At 39.3% G+C, this 21,465-nt stretch overlaps 1 protein-coding gene across 4 annotated transcripts in view; it reads left to right on the top strand.

Annotated features, from left to right (window-relative positions):
• Positions 1–21,202, top strand: part of ADARB2 (adenosine deaminase RNA specific B2 (inactive)) — a 627,544-nt gene extending 606,342 nt beyond the window's left edge. For 2 of the 4 annotated variants that reach the window (XM_058297664.1, XM_058297665.1), the window contains 2 exons: positions 13,288–13,466; positions 15,525–21,202. In XM_058297664.1, the coding sequence (XP_058153647.1) occupies positions 13,288–13,466; positions 15,525–15,701 (356 nt within the window). In that variant the 3' untranslated portion in view covers positions 15,702–21,202. The remainder of the gene's footprint in view (positions 1–13,287; positions 13,467–15,524) is intronic. The other 2 variants (XM_058297666.1, XM_058297667.1) reach the window with 1 other exon arrangement.
• The last annotated feature ends 263 nt before the right edge of the window (positions 21,203–21,465 follow it).

Below are 21,465 nucleotides of genomic sequence, written 5' to 3'. Positions count from 1 at the left end.
AAATAGAAAGTGATTTTGAGAGCTTGTTCTACCAAGCTCAGAATATATGCTCATCTGAGTTATCAATCTCAAGGCTAAATTTTTTCTTCAAGGAAAGTAATAACAAAGAGAAAAAATCTGGATAGGATAAATTCTTTGTTCATGTTAATGGCATATTTAACAGATTTTTTTATTCAATATTGAACACTCAGTCCATAACTGAAGATTAAACTATGATTATTTTTATAGCCATGGCAAGATCTTGGCAAAGAAAATGAAACTTGAGAGATGTATCCAGAGGATTGAATATTAGAGCTATGAATTAGAACCCTTAGTTTATGTTTGCATGATGAAAATCACAGTATTGGTGATAAAATAGAGAAAAGCGTCAGTTGTCTTTCTTCAGGGTACATAGTGAAATCTGATATTGGAGTATCACACCTCTTCAGCTCAGGAGAAATTTCTGAAATTGATGATCATTAACAGTATGTTATAAAATAAACCAATGAGATTGTAGCAAACGTTTTCTTTTATCCAGCTGGTAATTTACAATATTACTTTAATGTTAAAACAAACATAATTAGATTATGAACAACCCCTAATTTTTCCAAAAAATTTTAAGTGAAAACACATGAACTTCCAAAAAAAAAAAGTTTGGAGAAAGGAATTTATTCTCCTGTAGCACTGAGGAAAATTTTGATAGGAAACAAAAAACCTATAAATCTTGTTAGACTAATCTAAAAATGATCTTAATATCTTTTTAGGAATATCAAAATAGTTAGATTCAACAAAGATCTATTTAAATAAGATTTCCAAAGTTTATTATGTGCTTAAAAATTATAGAAAAACCTAGTTTTAGTCTTCTGAGTTTTTTTAAAACATTTGTATATTAAATAATTTTCATTTAATTTATACCGTGATTTTAAGGAAATGTTCCACACAAGAATTTTAACACTAAAGTTAATTTCATCTCAAAATAAGTATATATATAGTTAATTAAATCCCTTTTCACTATTGAGAATGTTACCATTTGCTATAAAGAAAATACTTCAGTTGACAATACATTTAATTTATCTGAACATGAAAAAGTTGGTCAAGGTAATCCACACATTCATTTAATCTTTAACAAATACATATTGAGTATATATGATGTACCAGGCATTATCTTAGGCACACCTAGATAGAACAGTGAACAAAATTGAACAAAAATCCATACACTCAGCAGGATTACATCCCAGATGTAGTGCTCAATATGATGAAAAAGAAAATTCAGGATGAAAAATTTAGGGGGAGAGAAAGAAGCTATTAAAAACCTCAAATGGGAATTGTACAAATAAAGAAAATAAAGCAATGTATTTAAGAGAGGAGAAATCGAATAGCAAACTAAATATTGCTGAAGAAAGAATTAGTCACTTGTAACATTGTTCTGAGGAAGAGATCTAGAATACAGCACAGAGAGGCAGAAAGAGAGGAAAATACAAGAGAGAAGAGAATGAGAAACTCTATCAAACCTGTAAATAGCATTCTCAAAAGAAGAGACAGAAAATTGAGTAATATTTAAAGAGATCATATTCAAGAACTTTCCAAAACTGATAGAAAACAGCACACTATAGATCCAAAAAGTATCTAATACTCCAAGGACAATTTTTTAACCCTTATCTCAGCAGTAATAATGATGGAAAAAAAAAGTGAAAGAAAAATCTTAAAAGCAGTCAGAAAATAAAAGATTAACTTCAAAGGAGGTAAATCAGATTGGTAGTTGATTCTCCAGCATAAGCAGTGGAACACAAAAGACAAATGAAATCTTTAAACTACTGATAGAAAATTAATCTCACCTTAAAATCCTGTCCTCAGCAAATTTACCTTTAAAAGTGATGGTGGAGAATCAGATGTGGCTCAAGCAACTGGGTTCCCATCTACCATATGGGAGTTCCAGGGTTCAATGTCCAGGGTCTCCTGGTAAAGTCAAGCTGGCCCATGTGGTGACCTGGCGCATGCGGACTACTGGCCTGTGCAGAGTGCTGGCCCGCACGGAGTACTGCCCCATGCAGGGGTGCTGCACCACGCAGGAGTGCTGGCGCATGCAGAGAGCTGCTGCAGCAAGATGACACAACAAAAAGAGACACAGAGGAGAGAGAATAAGAAACACAGCAGATCAGGGAGCTGAGGTGGCACAAGAGAATGATCGCTGCTCTCCCACTCTGGAAGGTCCCAGGATCAGTTCCCGGAGCCACCTAATGGATGCAGAGAGCAGACGATGGAGGGAGGGGGGAAACATAAATAAATAAATAAATCTTAAGAAAAAAAAGAATGGTGGGGAAGTTGGTGTGACTCAAGTGATAGGGCGTCTGCCTACCATATGGGAGGACCCAAGTTCAATTCCTGGGGCCTCCTGGTGAAAAAGAAGAAGAGAAATCATGCCTTCACAGTGAGCTGGTGCCCGTGTGGTGAGCCAAATGCCCGCACAGCAAGCCGAGTACCTGAGCAGTGAGCAAGTGCCCACGCAAGTGAGTAACGTGAGATGATGATGCAACAAAAGTGACAAAGTCAAGGTGAAGCACAGCAAAGACCAGGAACTGAGGTGGCACAATTAACAGGGAACCTCTCTTCACATCAGAGGTCCACAGGATCGAAACCCGATGAACATAGAGGAGAAAGACAAGTAGAGAAGACAAAAGGAGAAATAGATACAGAAGATCATTCAGCAAATGGACACAGACAGCAAAAACAGCAGGGCAGGAGAGGGAAAGGGGAAGGAAAAAAAATGATGGTGATAAAACGTTTTCTTACTAGCAAAACCTGAGATAATTCAACTCCATCAGACTACAATAAAGGAAATATTGAACACGTTCTTTATCTTTGACAACATAAGAAAAATGATAGCAAATGGGTAATGCAGAATAAAAAGCAATGAAAATCATCCACATTTTTATTGTTTGCAACTTTGGGTCCTATTGTAGTGGAAAAATATCTAATTTGGAGCAACAAACAACCATATTCTGTGAAAGTCTCTCTGTTCCATACCTTTTGAAATGACGATAATCCTTAAAGAAACCAAGAACCATGTCCTTATCAAGTTAGAACATGAAAATGAAAATTTTTCCTCCTGCCACAGAAATCTCACATCTTTGGACACATGCTGCAATCCTATGCCTCTTAACTATATGGAATACAAACCACAGTCATTTATTATCATAAAAGGTCACATTCCTAGGAACAATTGGAATGAATTCCCTAAAAATCAGCAGAAGAAAAAAAACTCATTAGAAGATTTCCAAGCTTCACTATCTCTCTGGCATTGCTGCTATCTTTAATAGAACTTTCACCTGGTAGAATATTAATCAGTGGTAAACCATTCTGGCAGCACATCTCATGAACCCACCAAACACTGCTTTCAATCATTTCAACCACCACCTTATCAAACTAGTCAAATGACGTAAAGAAGAGCAAGAAAAAAATCGGCTGCAATAACCAAGTATTTTTATTACCTTATTATATGGTATATTCCCCTTCAGTTTACAGGAACCCAGGGAAATTGTTAAGGGCATCTCACAACAGAAAGAACAGTCCACCCACAGTTCTCCTGACACACTATCTCTAGATTCCAGAGTACATTTTGCATATTTTACATTGAATATGCTCTATTAAGACAAGACAATAGCTGTAAAATTACTGTCAATTATAATGATGTTCATGTTAATGATAACAATGAATAAAATGTCATTAAAATAACCTTAGTAATTAGTTACCCAAAATCCATAAGCCCACATTAAAAAATATTACTAGCTCCACTTCCATTAGAGGTGAGCACTGGCATGTGTGTGAAATCCTAAGGGGTATCTACCAATATATAAAACGTAAGAGGTCTCTTCTATTTCTGCAGTTTTATGATTCTGTGCATGCCAGGAAGCATGCTGCTTCATTCATTTCACAAAATTAAACATAGTGCTACCCTGTAATACAGAATTGCCTCACTTCATATAAAAACTATATTCCTGAAATGTCTTGTGTAAATTTAATTTTGGAAAAGTGAATTACATTTTAAAAATAGTAGGCTCACTAGCTATTTAAAGGAAAGTTCTAACATCTCTCACACAATGCCTTTAGAAAAAGGTAAATAGAGATTTTTCTGAAAGTAATACATCTTGTTATAGCTATATGAGCCATAATAAAGATCATTTCCATGGATGAATTATATGTTCAGTCTCATTGCTCTTAAATAATAGCAGTGGTTATAATAGTGATCATATATCATAGTGATATTATATACCACATTATTATATACCACTGTATACATAGTGGTAATTGAAATAGTAGTATAGTAGTAGCACTAGTAGTATAGTAGTAATATAGGAGTAGGGTAGGAGTAGTACTAGTATAGTAGTAGTCGTCGTAGTAGTAATGGTGGTGGTGGTGGTGGTGGTAGGAGTAGTACTAGTAGTATATGAGTAGTACTAGCAGTATATTAATGGCAGTATTATGAGTAGTATAGGAGTAGTGCTAGTAGTATAGGTATAGCAGTAGTACTAGTAGTATAGGAGTAGCAATAGTTAAAAGTGTACAGTATCAGTAGTACTAGTACTATATGAGAAGGAGTACTAGTATATAGTAGTAGAGTAATTAACTTATCAAAGTTCACATCGCTAGTAAATGAAAGAAGTGGTATTCAAACTTAGTCTATTGCTAAAACCCACCCTATTAACAAAATTGCCTGTTAAGTGAAAGGTCATAAATCTCAAGGCAATCTCTCTATATTAGTAAACCTAGCAGAATATTAGCATCATTGAAAGTTCATGGAGACCTGCTTTTTCTCATACAAATCTACTTTGAAATAATATATCTCTCAAAGAAAATTCTGATAAAAGATGAATAACCCATATGTTGTATGGAATATTTATGAGTTAATAAATGCCAACACATCTGTGTTTTATATCAGGTTTAGCAAATTTTTATTAGCATTTCTTTCCTAATAAAGAAAATGTTTAGATAGGTAAGGGGTTATTTCCAGTGCTTCTTAGAAATAGTTATCCAGAAATTACTAAAGGAAAAAATGGTACTAGATCCTACGCCTCATCAGCACATACTTTGTTCAGGGACACTTCCCCTCCCCACCCCCACCCCCCCCATCTTGATCTTTCTAAACAAGTTTTCAAATCTAAGATCCTACCTGACTTGAAATTGACCAGACTCAGGAGCGTGTGCCATGGTGCTCTGTGCTTCCCTTGGTTACTCTGCACCAAGAACTCTCCTCCTGGGTTAAGCTTGGAGCAACAGGCTGTCTTACTGCCTGAGTCTCTCTGGCCCTTCCAAAGATAGTCATGTCATAGAAGGCACAAAATGAAAGGAGACAGGATGTGGCTGAGAAGCAGATGTGAATCCTCTCACCTGCAAATCCAGTAGTTCTAGCAGAGAGTGGGCCCCAGAATTTGCAATTAGTCCTTCTCCAATAATTTTCACTTGGTTCATAGACCAGTTTACCAAAACTCAGAACCAGCACTGTTACAGCTACCAAAGGAAACTAAGATAGTGCTATAATGTTAGAGTATATTTTTCTCTACACATGGAAACTATATTAAAATATTCCATTTTATTCTTACTGCTGCTGTAGCATTAAAGGGAAAAATTCCCCAGTATTCATAATGGATTAGTTTAATTTTGATTTAGTTTGGGAATGTCAAAAGACAGGTTGGTAAAGTGGTTCATAGGTTGAAAATATGAGGACCTCTGATGCAAGTAAATAGATCACATGAAATTAAGCAACTGTCTTTGCTCACAGTGCTGAGTTTTAAGAGTGCTGACTTCTCGAGAGGACAGTCTTTACTTCTTGGAACACAATTGACACAATGCTACTTTTTTTCAGCATTCAGACTACCAAAGCTCTTTGCTACCATCTTAACTGGAACTGGGGCCTCATGCAAAATGCCAAATTTTGACCTGTTTACATGTTTCTCTGGGTGGAAATTTCTGAATAATCTCCAGGAAGTATTTAATTCTGTGAACTAGAGAAAAGGGGAGGTTATATTTTCTGAATGGATTAGATTACTAGATATGTGCTAACATATTAGTAATATATGAGTAACATAGTGAAACTGGGTCTTAGGAGGGAATACCTGTGACTGTAAATATATCGTGTTCTTGTGGCCTGATTTTTTTTTAAAGATTTTTTTAAAATTTATTATTTCTCTCCCCTTCCTCTCCCCGCCCCCTTCCCCCCCCCCCCCCCCAGTTGTCTGCTCTCTGTGTCCACACGCTGGGTGCTCTTTCCATGACCACCCCCATCCCCACCAGTGGCACGGGGACTCTGCGGCTCCCTTGACGCCTCATCTTGTTGCGTCAGCTCTCCGCGTGCGCGGCTCCACTCCTGGGCAGGCGGCACCCTCCGTCGCACTGGACAGCTCTCCCCATGGGGTGCACTCCCGGCGCTCGGGGGCTCCGCTATGCGGGGGACACCCCTACGTGGCAGGGCACTCCCCGTGCATCAGCACCGCGCATGAGCCAGCCCCACACGGGTCAAGGAGGACTAGGGTTTGAACCGCGGACCCCCCATGTGGCAGGCGGACACCCCATCTGTTGGGCCAAGTCCGCTTCCCTTATGGCTTGATTTTTGTCTTAAACATTCAGTGTCTGCTTCATGAAGAATGATCCCAGTTTACACCACTCATTTTCTCAACGCCCAGCCTAAGGAAGAAAAAAGAAAAAATGCAAACCAGACTTTCATTTCTAGATTTGAGCAAATGTGCCTTCATCTTGTTTTTTAAAAAAAAAACAATTTTAACAATACAGTTTAACAATGATTAATTAGTTTTAGCCCTGACATTCTTTAAACAGTTTCAAAAGTACAAACCTCCATGGCATTGAAAGACTCAATAAATATTGAATGAATAAATAAATGAGCTCTTTTTTTTCTTCTCCTCTCCCTCCCCTGCCCCCAAACTGTGTTCATTCTCTGTGTGATCTTTGTATCTATTTCTCTTTTTGTCTTCTCTTCTTGTTTGTGCCACCTCAGTTCCTGGTCTCTGCTGTGCTTCACCTTGACTCTCCGCTTCATCTCTCTTTTGTTGTGTCATCATCTTGTTGCGTGACTCGCTTGCGTGGGCACTGGCTCACCACATGGGCACTTGGTTTGCTGCATGGACACTTGGTAGGCCATGTGGGCACAGGCTTACTGCATGGGCACTGGCTTGCCATACAAGCACTCACATTGGCACTCAGCTCACCATGCGGGCACTCAACTCGCCATGTGGAAACTCATGTGGGCACTCGGCTTGCTACATGGGCACTAGGCTCACTGCGCAGGCACTGGCTTGCTGCATGGGCACTAGGCTCACTGCGCAGGCACTGGCTTGCTGTGCGGGCACTGGCTTGCTGTATGGACACTGGCTTGCTGCACAGGCATGCTTTCTCTTTTTCCTTTTCACCAGAAGGCCCCAGGGATCTAATCCGGGTCTTCCCATATGGTAGGCAGAAGCCCTATCACTTTAGCCACATCTGCTTCCCATAAATGAGCTCTTCATTTATGTATCCTCCACATGTATTCAGGGGGCAGGGTGCTAAAAGGACACCTAGGAAATCTATTTAAAGTTATAATATCAATACATAATGGAAGATCTCACTCATGTATCTGTATATGTTTCCATAGAAACCAAATGTTTCTTCAGGTCAAAAAACAAATAAACAAACAAACAAAAAAACCAAAAACTAGAAGTAACCTAATCAATCTTTTTAATGTATCTTTGAAAGACTTTATCAATCTGAGAAATTATATATGTGATGTGGGAGGAAAAGAAAATGGGAAGATTCATTCTGAAACATGGAAAAATGGAAACACAAATCAGAGAGGCACACTTGGCAATGAACTTTTATAAGAATGCCCTTCCTCAGAAATTTCCATGCCCATCCCTAACACTATTATCTCTCTTAGGAAAAGAGAGAACCTGATGCTAGTAACTATTTGAATAATAAATCTAGCTTTTCTTGCTCCATCACTGTGATTAAAAAGTTACCTCCAGACTTCACTTTGTCTAACCATGCAGGTTTTGTTCATACAGAAAGAATATATTTAAACTGACATGAACATTTTGTGAGATAGTTATATATTTCATTGTATATTAGTAAATTTACATGTTAGTTTCAAGTGAATCTAGTGCATGTAAGTTAGTATCCCTGGGTGTAAGTAATCAACTAAAGTCATTAATCACAGTGATATCAAAAACTGTTACTGACTGTAGCAATTTGATATAGTTAAGAATTCCAAAAACAGATACTGGATTGTTTTTGTACTCTGGTCTGTACCTGGGCATGATTAAATTACAATTAGGGCTTTGATTGGGCCATGTCATTAGGGCACTGAGTCCCTACCCCTTAGTGGCAAGGCATGGCCAAGGACAGAGTTGAGAGCTTTTAATGTTGGAGTTTTGATGTTGGAGTTTGACGGTGAAGTCTTAAGCAGGAGTCCCGGGGAAAGAAAAAGTACCGTTCGCCTGATAGTCTATACCTAACCTTGTGGAGAGAGACAAAGCCTAGAGAGCCTCACAGTCTACAGCTGACCTTGTGGAGAAAACCAAGGAGCTGAGCCCAGAGGAACCCAGGAAACCTGAACCCTCGCAGATTTCAGCAGCCATCTTGCTCCAACACGTGAAAATAGACTTTGGGGAGGGAAGTAACTTATGCTTTATGGCCTGGTATCTGTAAACTCCTACCCCAAATAAATACCCTTTATAAAAGCCAACAGGTTTTTGGTACTTTGCATCAGCATCTCTTTGGCTGACTAATACACCAGCATAAATAGCTTTACTTTTAATATTTGGTAAGCATTCAAAGTGCTATCTCTATATGGTTGATTTAATTTTTAAAGGAGAAGGTCAACTGGGAAAGTGTTTTTCTTGTAAGAAGAAGCAAGATAATCCTCAAACTAGAAGTTGGAAGTATAATAATGTCTCCAACAGATATTAAGGACATAGATAAAACAAGCACATAAGTGAAACACAATATATTTCATGTAAAAGGAACTCTGACCTTTATTTATTGGTAGTTACTCCATTTCCTGAGTATAATGGGGTGAAAAGTTCTTCCTGATTACAACAAAACTGGAAGAGGTTTCTGTAATCAAATCGGGAAACATTTTTTCATTTATGTGCCTTGGACAACATCAAACAAATGAACTGGCCTTCATACTTTGAGATATCATACCTTTAACAGTTACAGTACTTGATATTTTTAAAGAGATTTTATCTGTCTTGTTTGAAATTCAGAGTACCTTGTGAAGTAGGAAAGTTATCACAGTCAGAGAGAAAACTGAAGAGAAGGGCATGGCCAAGGTCACAGAGCAAATTAAAAGCAAAGATGAGACCAGAACTCAAGTCTCCTGATTCCTAAGTTAAATGAAGAACTTCCACTTTGGGGTCTAATAGCCTTACAGTTTCCACGTCTGGTGTAGTTGTGGAGAGGTTCAGTAACATTGAAGATGGTTGCTGGCCTTACAATTTTATTTCATATTTTAAATAGCAGTTTATAAGATTATTATGTTTAGAAATGAACAAGTTTTATAATTTGATTTAGATAATCCAACCGTGAGCTTAGATGTTATTTACAAGATAAGCAAGTTTCCATATTCACATACTTTCTCTGCTCCTATGCACACCCACAAATTGGATAAAGTCAGAGTGCTGGTGAATGACATAGACGCTGCCAGTCTGGCAAGTGAAATGATTTTCTATCCAGTCATTTCTTCTCCATCATCCCTCTGTGTATTGATCAGAGTCAAACAGGCTGGGTTGAAGAGAGAGAGGTGGCTGCTTTCCTTGGCACTGCCTTGGCCGCTCAGGGGAAGCCAGTGGCTAGAAAGTATTGGGAATGCCCTGCCAGAGCTGCAGCTGGACCCCTCTCCAAAGGTCAGGTGTTTCTGTGCTGCAAGCCAGCAGCAAAGTGGCAACTGCACAATACACATAAAGAGAGGGGATCAGGGGGAGGGAGCTGGGCCAGCTTGCAGGGGAACAGGAAGGGCTGATATTAATATTAATATTAGGTAATCCAAGTCATTCTGGGTTCAGAGTTTAGAGCGTCCTGAGAAGACCCAGATGTTGATGCCTGGGCTCTGTACCAGGCCTCAGACCTGATCGTGCTGAGACTAGAGGAAGGAAAGTGGGATGGAAAGGAGGAGGCAGAGCAGGAGGTGAGTGCAAGGGGGAGGAAGTATGGGAGAAGGGTCCAGGTTGTTGCCTTCCCCAGAGAGGTCTGGAGCTGTGATTGCCTCTTTGGACCCCGTCATCCCAGACCTCAGCAGCCGCTGCCTTCTGCCGAGGCAGTCTCTGCCCACTAGTGCAGCCCACAGCTGCCAAGGTGCCAGATTGTCTTCCCCTGCCTGGCTCTTGGGAGTTAGTAGCTGCCATAGTGGATCACTTCAAGGGAAAAAAAAACTGACATGAGTGAAATTATCCCAGGCATCTGACATTGCCTATCCACAACCAAAAGCAGGTCACCAGGTGATTTTCAGTTTGGAAGCCAGGTTGGTTGGTGATGGACTCCAAACTCAGACAAGCTGTGTGATATTGTTTCCGACTCCTGGTATTTTGCCAGTACAGAGCTAGGTATGCAGCAGATGCCCAATAAACACATATTCTTAGATTGCCTTAAATGACCCTACTTGTTCATTAATTCACTCAACAAATATTTATAGAAAGGGAAAAAGCCAGGGCAGAGTGGGCCTCTGTTCTGTCCAAGAAGCCCAATTTGTGGATGAAGCTGGGGGCAGCAGGAGAACCCTCATATCTCCTGGCTTTGTCACTAAGATTTGAATGGGTCTATTCCTGAATTTAAAAGAAGATGAATTCCGGAAAGACATACTGACTGTACTTCGTTAACATAGGAATATCTCTCTCACTGGATACATCTGCTGCATGGCCCCAAAAGGAACTTTTTAAAAACATGTTGTTATTAGACAAGTTGTGAACTTACAAACCCACCATGCACATGTGTGGAATTCCCATACAGCACCCCTCCACCAACACGCTACATTGTTGTGAAATATTTGTTACAGATTATGAGATAATATCATCAGATCATTACCACTAAACCTGGTCTATAACATCATTTGATATATATTTTCCATACCCCCTATTATTAACACAGTACATCTTTGGCATTGATGCAAGAATATTACAGTATTGCTGTTAACTATAGTCATAGGTTACATTAATTGTATTTTTCCCATGTTTCGCCACATTCTTACCACCTTGCAATAGTGATGCACATTTGTTCTAGTTTTCAGAAGGACATTCTTGAATTTGTACTATTAAGCACAATTCTCATCCACCTCTGGGGTCACTATACACTTTATTTAAACCAGCCTGAATTATTTGCAATTGGATTACTTCCCAAATGGGGCTTCTCCACCAACAATTAACGACTAAATTACTATGACCCTCGCGCAACCATTCTGATGACCTAAATGCAATCCACTTGCCAAAACATTAAGTTCTGTTTTGCCAGACACTCCCTCCATAACATATATGACATATGGTATATAACTGAGACAAGATTTAGTAGTTTCTTTTCTTCCCACGGCACACCTTCCAGCCCCTGGAGAATAGAAGAAGGGAAATGGAGAAAAGAGGCTAGGGAGAAAGAGCTCTGGAGTGGCAGAAAGGAGGCTGAGCCAAGCCAGAGAGACTAAGTTGATCTTTACAATATGGAACTGAAGAAGAGAGGCAATGAGAGAAAATCCAGTTCAGCTGGGTTCACAGAAAGGTGGCATGTAAGAATCCCTGGAGGAGCACTGGAGTGTGAAATAATTCAAAAGACACTGAAAGTCGAATCCAACAAGTGTTTCTGGATTATAAATTGAAGATCTTATAATATCTTTCAAGTGAACAAATAAGAGATTGCATTCATTTTCTACTTACTTTTGCACATTAGACTGAATGTCTTTCAATGTGACTTGGAGCAGAGACTGGGACATATGGCATGCTCCCCCCTAGAATTTATTTGGGTTACATATTTTATGTATGAAATTGCCACAAGGAAGTCTAGAATATTGAAAGCATCTGGTTTGTCACCTGGGAAACTATTTCTTGCCTCCAAACTGCTGCAGCTTATTTTTCTTCAGAGATCTTTCCCCCTTTGAAGGTTATTGATTTGCAAACATAACCTTCAGAGGGAAGAGAAAGATGAATTGGAAAGGCATCACAGCACCAGAATCTTAGATGTTTTAGAATTCTCCAGATGATGACATAGCATAAGGGTGGTGAGGTCACGCTCAGTGCTCATGCCATGTTACCACACTTCCTGCCACATCAGAAATTCTTAATTAGAACGAGGGCATTACTAGGCAGCTGGGGGAGGCGCTGAGGCTAGGGCTAATGTTGAAATTTAGAAAATGCAGTCGACCAGTCCCCCAGGGTGCCAAAACAGATTCTGTCCCAGAGTAGGTACACTCTGACTTTTCCCTTTCCTGATCTGCTGTTATGAGCCTCTTACTAAAAAGACTGTATATTCCAAAGGAGAAATCAGAGCATATAATCTGATGAGGGGAGAGACACATTGAAACCAGGACTTCCCTGAAAAGTTGGGCCATTTCTGGGCAGAACTAGCTTCACGGGCACACAGTCTGTGTGACTGCACAGGACCCTCTGCTTAGAAGGGCCCTGTGGTTGGTGGAAAGCTCTACTGTTACTATCTCAAAATTCTTCATAAGTTTTGAACAAGAATCCTCACATTTTGTTGCTGGTCTCAAATTATGTAGCAGGTCCTGGTTCTGGCTGACATCACTTGATTAATTATCCCATGCTCTGAGATCCCTCTTGTTTCTTGTCTATTGATTTTTCTTCTCGTTAACCAAACTATAAACCTGTCTGGTATTGTTTCTGACCCCTGATATTTTGCCAATGCAGAGCTGGGCATATAGCAGGTGCCCACTAAACACATATTCTTAGATGGCTTTTAAACGACTCTACTCATTCATTAGTTCACTCAACAAATATTTATAGAAAGGGAAAAAGTCAGGGCAGAGCATTAATACTACAAGACCTACCCATAAAGACTTCATAATTGAATGATTAAAAAAAAGTTTGCAGCACCAACTCTCAGCATGAGGCTGTTACTTGGTTCTGCATTATTTTCAACATCCATCCCAACAGGTAAAATGATGCTTTCAACATGGACTGACCAAGTTTTAAATAGGACAAACTAGACCAGAAGTATGTGAATGGCTCATATTGGCGCAAACCTGACTTCCCATTAGCTGGTCTCGCAGGAGCCTTGCTTGGGCTGGGAACATTAATGCTTGGTTGCTTTCTATTTCTCTTTTGACAGGAGTGAGTAATGCTGAGGTGCGCCAGCCAGGAAAATCTCCCCACTTCAGCGTGAACTGGGTTGTGGGTACCGCGGACCTGGAGATTATTAATGCCACCACAGGGAAGAGAAACTGCGGGAGTTCATCAAGACTCTGCAAGCATGTGTTCTCTGCCCGGTGGGCAAGTCTTTATGGTAAGGTAGGTCACACATGTTCCTTTCTAGGGAAAGGTGGGATGAGCTGGCCTCAGGCTCTTATCCTGAACACAACCCTCAGGAACAGGTGATGAGCCTGGCAGAAAGAAGCCATTTGGTCTACCCTGAGGGTAACGCATGACACAAAAACTATTTAGATCTCCATTTCCTTTTCCTCCAGCTGCCCAAGCCCACAACATTTCCCCTCCTTAAACTTACATGCTAAGATTTTGATACCCAAAGCATGGTTCCCAGACCTGCCGCATTGGCATCACCTGGCACCTGTGTGCACATTAGCGTCTGAGAAGAGTGGCTCCAGAAGTAGAGCAGAAAAGGAGCTAATTTGTGGACACCTGATGTGTGTCAGACGCTGCAGTAGCTGCTTTCTATGTGGTATCATAAGAAAATGTTCCTAGAAATTTTTGAAGTAGACATGATTCCCAGAATAGATATAAGGAAATCAATGCTCAGAAAAGTTAGGAGGTATCTCCAAAATTACACAGGTAGTGAATGTCAGAGACAGAATTTGAACTCAGTTATTCCCAACTCCAAAGCCCATGCTTTTTCCACTAAACTAACAATTCTGAGCCTGTTTTGTCCTCTATAAATAGACATGACTACATTTTGGGGTTTTAAATTGAAATACATATTTTTGCTTGGTTCAAAGTAGAGAAGAAAGAAAGGAAGGAAAGGTGGGAGGGAGGAAGAGGAAAAGGAGAGGAGAGGAAAGAAAATAAAGAAGAGGGAAGGAGGAAGGAAGAAGGAAGGAAGAAGGAAGGAAGGAAGGAAGGAAGGAAGGAAGGAAGGAAGGGAGAGAGGGAGGAAGGAAGGGAGAGAGGGAGGGAGGGAAAGAGAGAGGGAGGAAGGGAAAAGAAAGAGAAGGGAAGGAGGGAAGGAGGAAGGAAGAAATGAAGGAAGGGAGGGAAAAACAAATTTGGAAAAAAAACTTCCCTAATTTTCTACGCTTTTTAAACAGGCAATGACTACAAATAGGAATAACAGTGTTGTGACTGGTTTATAGGAGAACAGGTAGTCATTCTGTCCCTTAAACTTTTTTTTGTCAATTAATAGGATACTGAAAAATTATCTTAGTTCTTAGCTTGACAGGGATTTCTGCCTCTGCCCCTGCCTCTGTCACAGTCCACTCTAAGTGATGTGTATCCGTGTCCAGTCATCCTCAAGTTCTGACCATGAGATCTCTACAACTCTCAGGCCTGCCTTAGGCACCTTCCCATGCTTCATTTCTTCTGTACACTAGATGGAGACCAAGTTAAGACTTTGGTGGGTCAGCAGAAGCCAGAGATTTTTGTCTTGTCAAACAAAAGGGGCTTTCTTTTGCACATGCTTGAGGTGATACAGGCCGGTGGAAGGGCATCTCGATCACTAAAGCCGCCTCTGGAAAGTCTCGCAATGTGAATCCGAGCTCCTCCACCACTGAGCCTCCCTGGTCCTCACCCACCGGCACTGCCCCCACCTCAGCCTCTCTCACTCTGCTGGATTGAAGTCATATTTGATCCTTATCTTATCCTCTTTCCAAAGCATTACCTATTAGAACTCAGAAATCTGGCAGAGGAGATAGCCTAGGTTTATTGTCTTCATGATTGACTAGCAATATGAACTCAAATTCCTGCCTATCACCCACCTACTACGATGCTCTTTTAGCTCCCAAAATCATCCTTGGTTCCTAACCCACCTCCATCCCTATCCCATTTCTATCATCTAGTCTACTGCCAGCTGGTAACAAATACATATGTTTATATTTTTAATAATAGACAAGTTTTATGTTTTTTCTGTTTGTTAATCATTTGCATTTCTGGTTGAACAAAGTTTCTTTAATCTCTAGGTTTTCCCATAGAATTGCATGATAGAACTTGATAACTACTGCAATTACTCTTTAAAATGTTGCTTTTTTGTTTTAAGGGAAAAGAGAAAGTAAAAGAAAAGCTTGAGGCCAAGAGCTAGATTTTTTTCTATGTAGAATTCATATGGCAGTTATATTCATCTGGTAAAGTCTCCTATTTCTCCTAGATCATGTATTTGTTCTATCTTTTTCCATTCCACAGCTGAGCACACGGATACCAAGCCATGGAAACATGCCATCAATGTACTGTGAGGCCAAGCTGGGGGCTTACACCTACCAGTCTGTAAAACAGCAGCTGTTTAAAGCATTTCAGAAAGCTGGTCTGGGCACCTGGGTGAGGAAACCACCAGAGCAAGATCAGTTTCTACTAACTCTATAAATCATTAGACTCCTTTGCTATTCAACTAGAGTGAAACACCTGGAGAAGGTGAGGGCAGTGTGTGTGTAGAGCGTCATGACAGTGTTGATCAGTTCTTTGCATTCATTTCCCTTTGGTGTTCCGGAAATACACAAATGTTCAGTGTTTGAATGAGCAACTAAACTTGAATTAGATACATGCTGCTTCTCAGATGGGTACTCCCCAGGTTGCTAGTACCAAGAAACCTGTCCACCATACCTAAAGGTACAAGTTCAGTTGAGTTATCTCCATCTCTTCTTGGTGGTATCAAAGGGAACATTTCTATTCAGGCAAGGGGGTCTTAAGTGCAGCCTTGAAAAAGTGGTGTTGAAGGATTGACAGTTAAAAAATAAACCTCAGGCACAATTCCCTACCTTTTCCACACCTTGTCCTGAACCTATCTAGCAAAGCATTTGGTTCTCACTAGCACAGGCTTATATGACACTTCAAGATATGCCACAAATGAAGAGAAAAGCCATGGGCTTCTCCCCAAAGAAACCAATTAGTATGCTCTCTTATTTTCATTATCATTTAAGTTTTGTACTCCACCTCCTTTCAAAAAGGATTTGATATGCAAATATTAAAAGAAACCTAAAATAGAAAGAGAAATAAAGACCATTGCAAAGCAAAGGAACAATTACCCAATGAGTTAAAGTTTACAATATTATGAAACTATCTCCAAACTTCCTACCAAGTGTTGCAAGCTAACCCAACCAAGCCTATACAGGGCAGAAAATGACAGCCCTTGAGTAAGTTTGAGTTGTATAAGGATAGCTACAACCTCCCTACCAGGTAATAAGGAAACCAAGTGTTAGACCAAAATCTGATCTTTCAAACAAAAATTTTATTAAAAATTAAGTGCAGAAATCATTCATAACAACCTTTTCTTGAGGTGCGAAGAACTACCAGGTCCATATTCTTTTAGGTGCTTCAAACACCATCTTGCAAAACAAGAAATTCACATAAAGCAACTAAGATGCAAGATTCTGTCATGTTTATAGTAGATATCAGACAACCAGAACCCTCAGTTGGACGTAGACGCATCTAGGATTTATTCTATAACATCATTCTTAGAAGCATGAATGCTATATTCTTATGCCCTATCCATGCAAGAGAGAGAAATATCTCCAAAATATCTTTAGTCAATCCACATATCTTGGATTGCTTTTATTTTACTACTGAGAACTCATTTCTAACATTCATCATGCTACTTAACAGGCCTCTAATTTCCCCAATTAAAAAATCTTTATTTGAAATTCATTATGCTAAATAGCAAAGCTTAGTAGTAGCCACCTTTGGACTATGGGCTTCCTCATTAGAATTCCAGCTCATCACCCTTTGAATGTACATCCTGATTAGAACCCAGGCTTATCATTTAACCCAAGAAATGCAAGTCTAATATCACACTGTATATATTCAAGTATGAATTACAGATATCATAACAATGAGGCAAAAACTAAGCAAATTGGGTTGTAGATATTTGTTATAATAAACATTAGAGGTGTTAGTGTGGAAATGGAAACTTTTCCTGGGATTTACTTTAAGGTCAAATTTATCACTCAGAAAATAAAATGGTCACTGTAGTAGACAACTTGTTCAAGATAAAGTTTTGAAAGACACAAAAATGTTTTTTTCAAATCAGTAACTCATATTACTCTTATGCATAAAAATTGAGGAAATAAAATGAAATCTTAATTCAGTATAATAGTTAAGATCAGTCAGTTTATATTATTTTCTGATCATTTGACTTATCACTAGGATAAAGCTTAGAGAACCAAAATATTGAGAGCTGATGGATGGCTTAGACATGCTCTCTCAACTGTCAGATGTCTGGAGCCCCTCTCTGAATGTATGGAGGCATAGTCAATTCCTCTTTGAAATGTATGACCTGAACGTTGCATTACTACTAACTTTCCAAGCTGTTGCTTAAAGAAGTGTCTCTGTGTTTGATGTCAATGTGCTTCAATTAATGCTCTTTCTACAATAAAGAAATAAGCATTAGCAGCAGTAGTCTTAACCATTACAGGAGAGATGCAGGATGGATCAAGTGGGCACAATGAATACTACCCACATGATCTGATTCAGGGGACTTGGAAAGCACTCCCCAACCCAATGATAAATACCCCTGCAATTCTTGGCCTTCAAATATTTGGTCATGGTACATTTTATCTAAGGGACTGGATCTCCAGAAACAACCCAAATTTCACTAAAATATGAATATCTATTTCCGAGAAAAGCCGTGCATTAATTCCACTCTATCCATTAGCAGTAGCATAGGGATTACTTTATCAGGCCAACAGTAGATTCCTTGGAAAATGAGATTAAGGGTCTTCAGGAAAAGGTTTATAGCAAGCTAAATTTTGTAAGTCAATTTGAGGATGTGGAGCTTTGCCATGGAGGTCTTGTCAGAGTGTGGAATGGGGAGGAAAATGGGAGACGAAGGAGGGAGAGAATCCCAGGCTCTGGTCATAGAAGGGGCAGTAAAAGAGAAAGAGGTTGAGACAACCAGAGGTTAACAACATGGTGGGAAGCTGATGTTAGAAAAAGGGCAGCCTGCAAACTGGGAGAATAAAAGGGGGTATAAGAGGGAGAATGAAAGTACACGGTACTTCTATTCTCTGAAGCAAACAAATAGTCAAATTGTGCCACATGGGACTGCTCCTGACCGTCAGAAACTGACCCAGCCAAGAAGAGGCCAGGTCATAGGATTCTCGTAGCATCCAGTGTAGCTGGAGGCAACAGATCCTGTCATCCCAGAACAAAAGGTCTAGTGGTGGAAGCCTAAGGATTTTGCTCTCAGCTTCAAAGTCAAAAAGAATATCCCAACACTACTTTCAGACTAGGTCTACCTTGCATTTTTAATTGGTGAATTAGAGTCTCAAGAGTAAGTCACAATACCTCTCTACCTGAGGTATATAAGGAGGACAAAATGCCAGTGGGGATATATAACTAAGTCATCTTGAAAATATGTGTGAGCAAACCAAAAGTAAGACTCAGCACATAATATCAGGGGATAACCAGGCACCTCAATTATCCTGATTGTCTCTCTATCCATCCGAACTTGCCTCAAAATTACCATCCATGTATCTCTTTGAGCTTCATAGCACCTAATGGCTCAAAGTCCTTTGTTTTCAAATTTTCTGTATTTTGTATTCTATTAGCCCTACTATTAATACTAAAATCCAAATAAAATCAACAGCACCTTTATCTGCCTCCAGAACACACAATGCTCTCCTATTGAGAAGATAAACAATTTAAGGTTTCTTACATGGTTCTTAGGCAAAAATTAGAGTATGATCATTTGGGAGCACTATTACAGGAACTGAGTCCAAGAGTAAAAGTTACCAGGCCATTTAAGTTTTGCTTGCCCATCTCCAGCACAAGGTTTCACAACAATGTATAATATCAAATTACTGAATTTAGGATTTCTTTGGTTTTCTTTTTGCCAAGGAAAGATTTGCGGGTCTAGAACTATTGTTCCTACTTATTCCTATGATTCTCTTTAAATCTGTATATATCCATTATGTCACTACTGATTTTGTGATGAGTCTTATTGTTCCTCAGAAATGTCAAGCTGAGTTACTTTTCCAGCAAACACATAGCTCATATTTTTCCCACATAATTTCCTTTTCATGGGAATCTGTTCTTATCAATAAAGTTAAATGCTTTTTGTATAGTGATTACCATGTCTGGAGAGCCATACACAGTAAATACATAGTATATTAATGCCCAGAATAGAATAGTTACAGTATTTTGATGAAATCCTATTTTTAGATTATAAATTTCAATATGTCGTTATAGTATCTTGTTTTAAAAAATTAAAAGATATTTGAAACTTAAGTAGACATTTTAAATTTAGGAAAACTTATATGCCCATTTTTTAAACAAAAAAAAAAAGCCATTCTAATGAAATAATCTGCCTGATTGGCCCAAAATACAATAGATATCACTTTCTAATAAAGACCAAAGGAAAGATAGGGAAAAAAAAGTCTTTCTTTCATGTAAAATAATCATTTTATTGCTATGTCCCACTCTTTTGGCAGAAGTCTCAGTTAACACTCAGTAAAACCTAATGTACCTTTGCTGGTTTCTCCGCCATCCTTCCATAATAGAGTTTGCAGATGCTATAATCCAATCCAGAATCAGGAAAATCCTCTGGCCTGCACATTTTGAAAGGTTACCCCAGCTTTGAGTTTTTGCAGAGTTGACAGGTTGGAGTGAAAAATTAAAAGGTCTCTGTGTTCCAAGGGCTATTACACCATCAGGCAGCACACAGGAGGGACAAACCCGCCCCTCTGAGGTCTTTTTGCTATTTCACTGTTAGTATTTTATGCTTATTATAGGCAGAGTTTGTAAAATGTGGGGGGGGGGGGGGATAAAGCGTGGGAGGGGAGGAGAACGGGAAGAAGAGAATGTGGAAATGGAAGGAACGCAACTCTAAGTGTTGCTATGCTTTTGTCGCTGTCCGCGGTCCTGACTCATCGTAGCAAGCCTTGCCTCAGAACCCTGGGGTAGTGGTGACTCTTGTCAACATTTTCCCACAAATTCTAAATCAGGTAAAGTAAAGAATAGTGGGAGGAAATGAGGGAGCAGAAACAAAGAGGTCAAAGGTACAGAATATAAGGGAGATGAATCCATGGAGAAAAATGGAGCTGTGTTTCCACATTGTTTTTACCACTCCTTAATTCTCGGAAACCAAAAAGATATGTGACCCCATTGTCACTATCCATTGCTTATTCTCCCCCAATGCTATATCTTTGCTTTTTCCTCATCTTTTTCTCTCCCCCCTTTTATGATCATCCCTTCCCTGTTCTTAAACTGCCAGCTTCCTTTATTGCCCAGGGTTCCTTGGCACTACTGCGAGTTACTAAGTCTCAGGCATATGCCTACCCCTGAGCTCCACTTAGCTGCTTAGGATGAGGAATGAGCTCTTGATGTGTTCTTGTGACATCTTGCATAGAGGAATCACGGAGCCTTTCTTGGGTTCCTGGAAGATGTCCACTCAATCTGATCTCCCACCAAAAGGAACACTGATGGCCACATCTCAAGAAATTTAAACCAAATCACATCACCCATGCAGGGAAGTGTATACAGTCCCCAACACTGGTGAAAGAAATAAAGATAAAATTACCTGGATTCTAGTGCTTCTGTTCACATAAGCATCAGAGTTGTATCATTCTGCAGTATATGGATGATTTAAAAACTAAGAGAACTCTTTCCCAGCAGTGCCCAGTTAATTTTCAGCATTTTTAATCAAAATGAACTTAATTAATAGTGATTCTTAAATGAAGGTGTGTACATAAAAAGCATGATTGAATGGCAATATTGTATCAATGTATGTACATTTGTAATATTTGTAAAAAATTCAAAACCTTAAAATATGAATTTACATATGTTAATTTGCCTCTAAGTCTGTAAATTGCACTTCAGTGATATCTGATAAGTGAATGTTTCTGTTAAGTGAATAAAAATATCAAGTAAAATTGTTCTTTCCAGGATTGCTGGGATTTTTTCATAAAGCAGAATTCAAGGTGTCTCTGGAGTATATGATGTGTAGGTTTACTAAGAGTCCATGGAGTAGAGTCCAAAGTAATGCCTCACATACACAGAAAGCACACCCAGCCCTGAAACCTTTTTTCTCTTTTAATAATTATGTCTATTAGTGGATTCTACCTGGATGCCAGTATTATCCCAGATGTTACCCTTATAGATTTAATGTAAATGAACTAGTTAAAATATCACAAGA

The sequence above is a fragment of the Dasypus novemcinctus genome, chromosome 5 (genome assembly GCF_030445035.2).
Source record: "Dasypus novemcinctus isolate mDasNov1 chromosome 5, mDasNov1.1.hap2, whole genome shotgun sequence".
NCBI lineage: Eukaryota > Metazoa > Chordata > Mammalia > Cingulata > Dasypodidae > Dasypus > Dasypus novemcinctus.
Note: the sequence above shows the minus strand (reverse complement) of the source record. Positions and strands in the feature narration are given on the sequence as shown.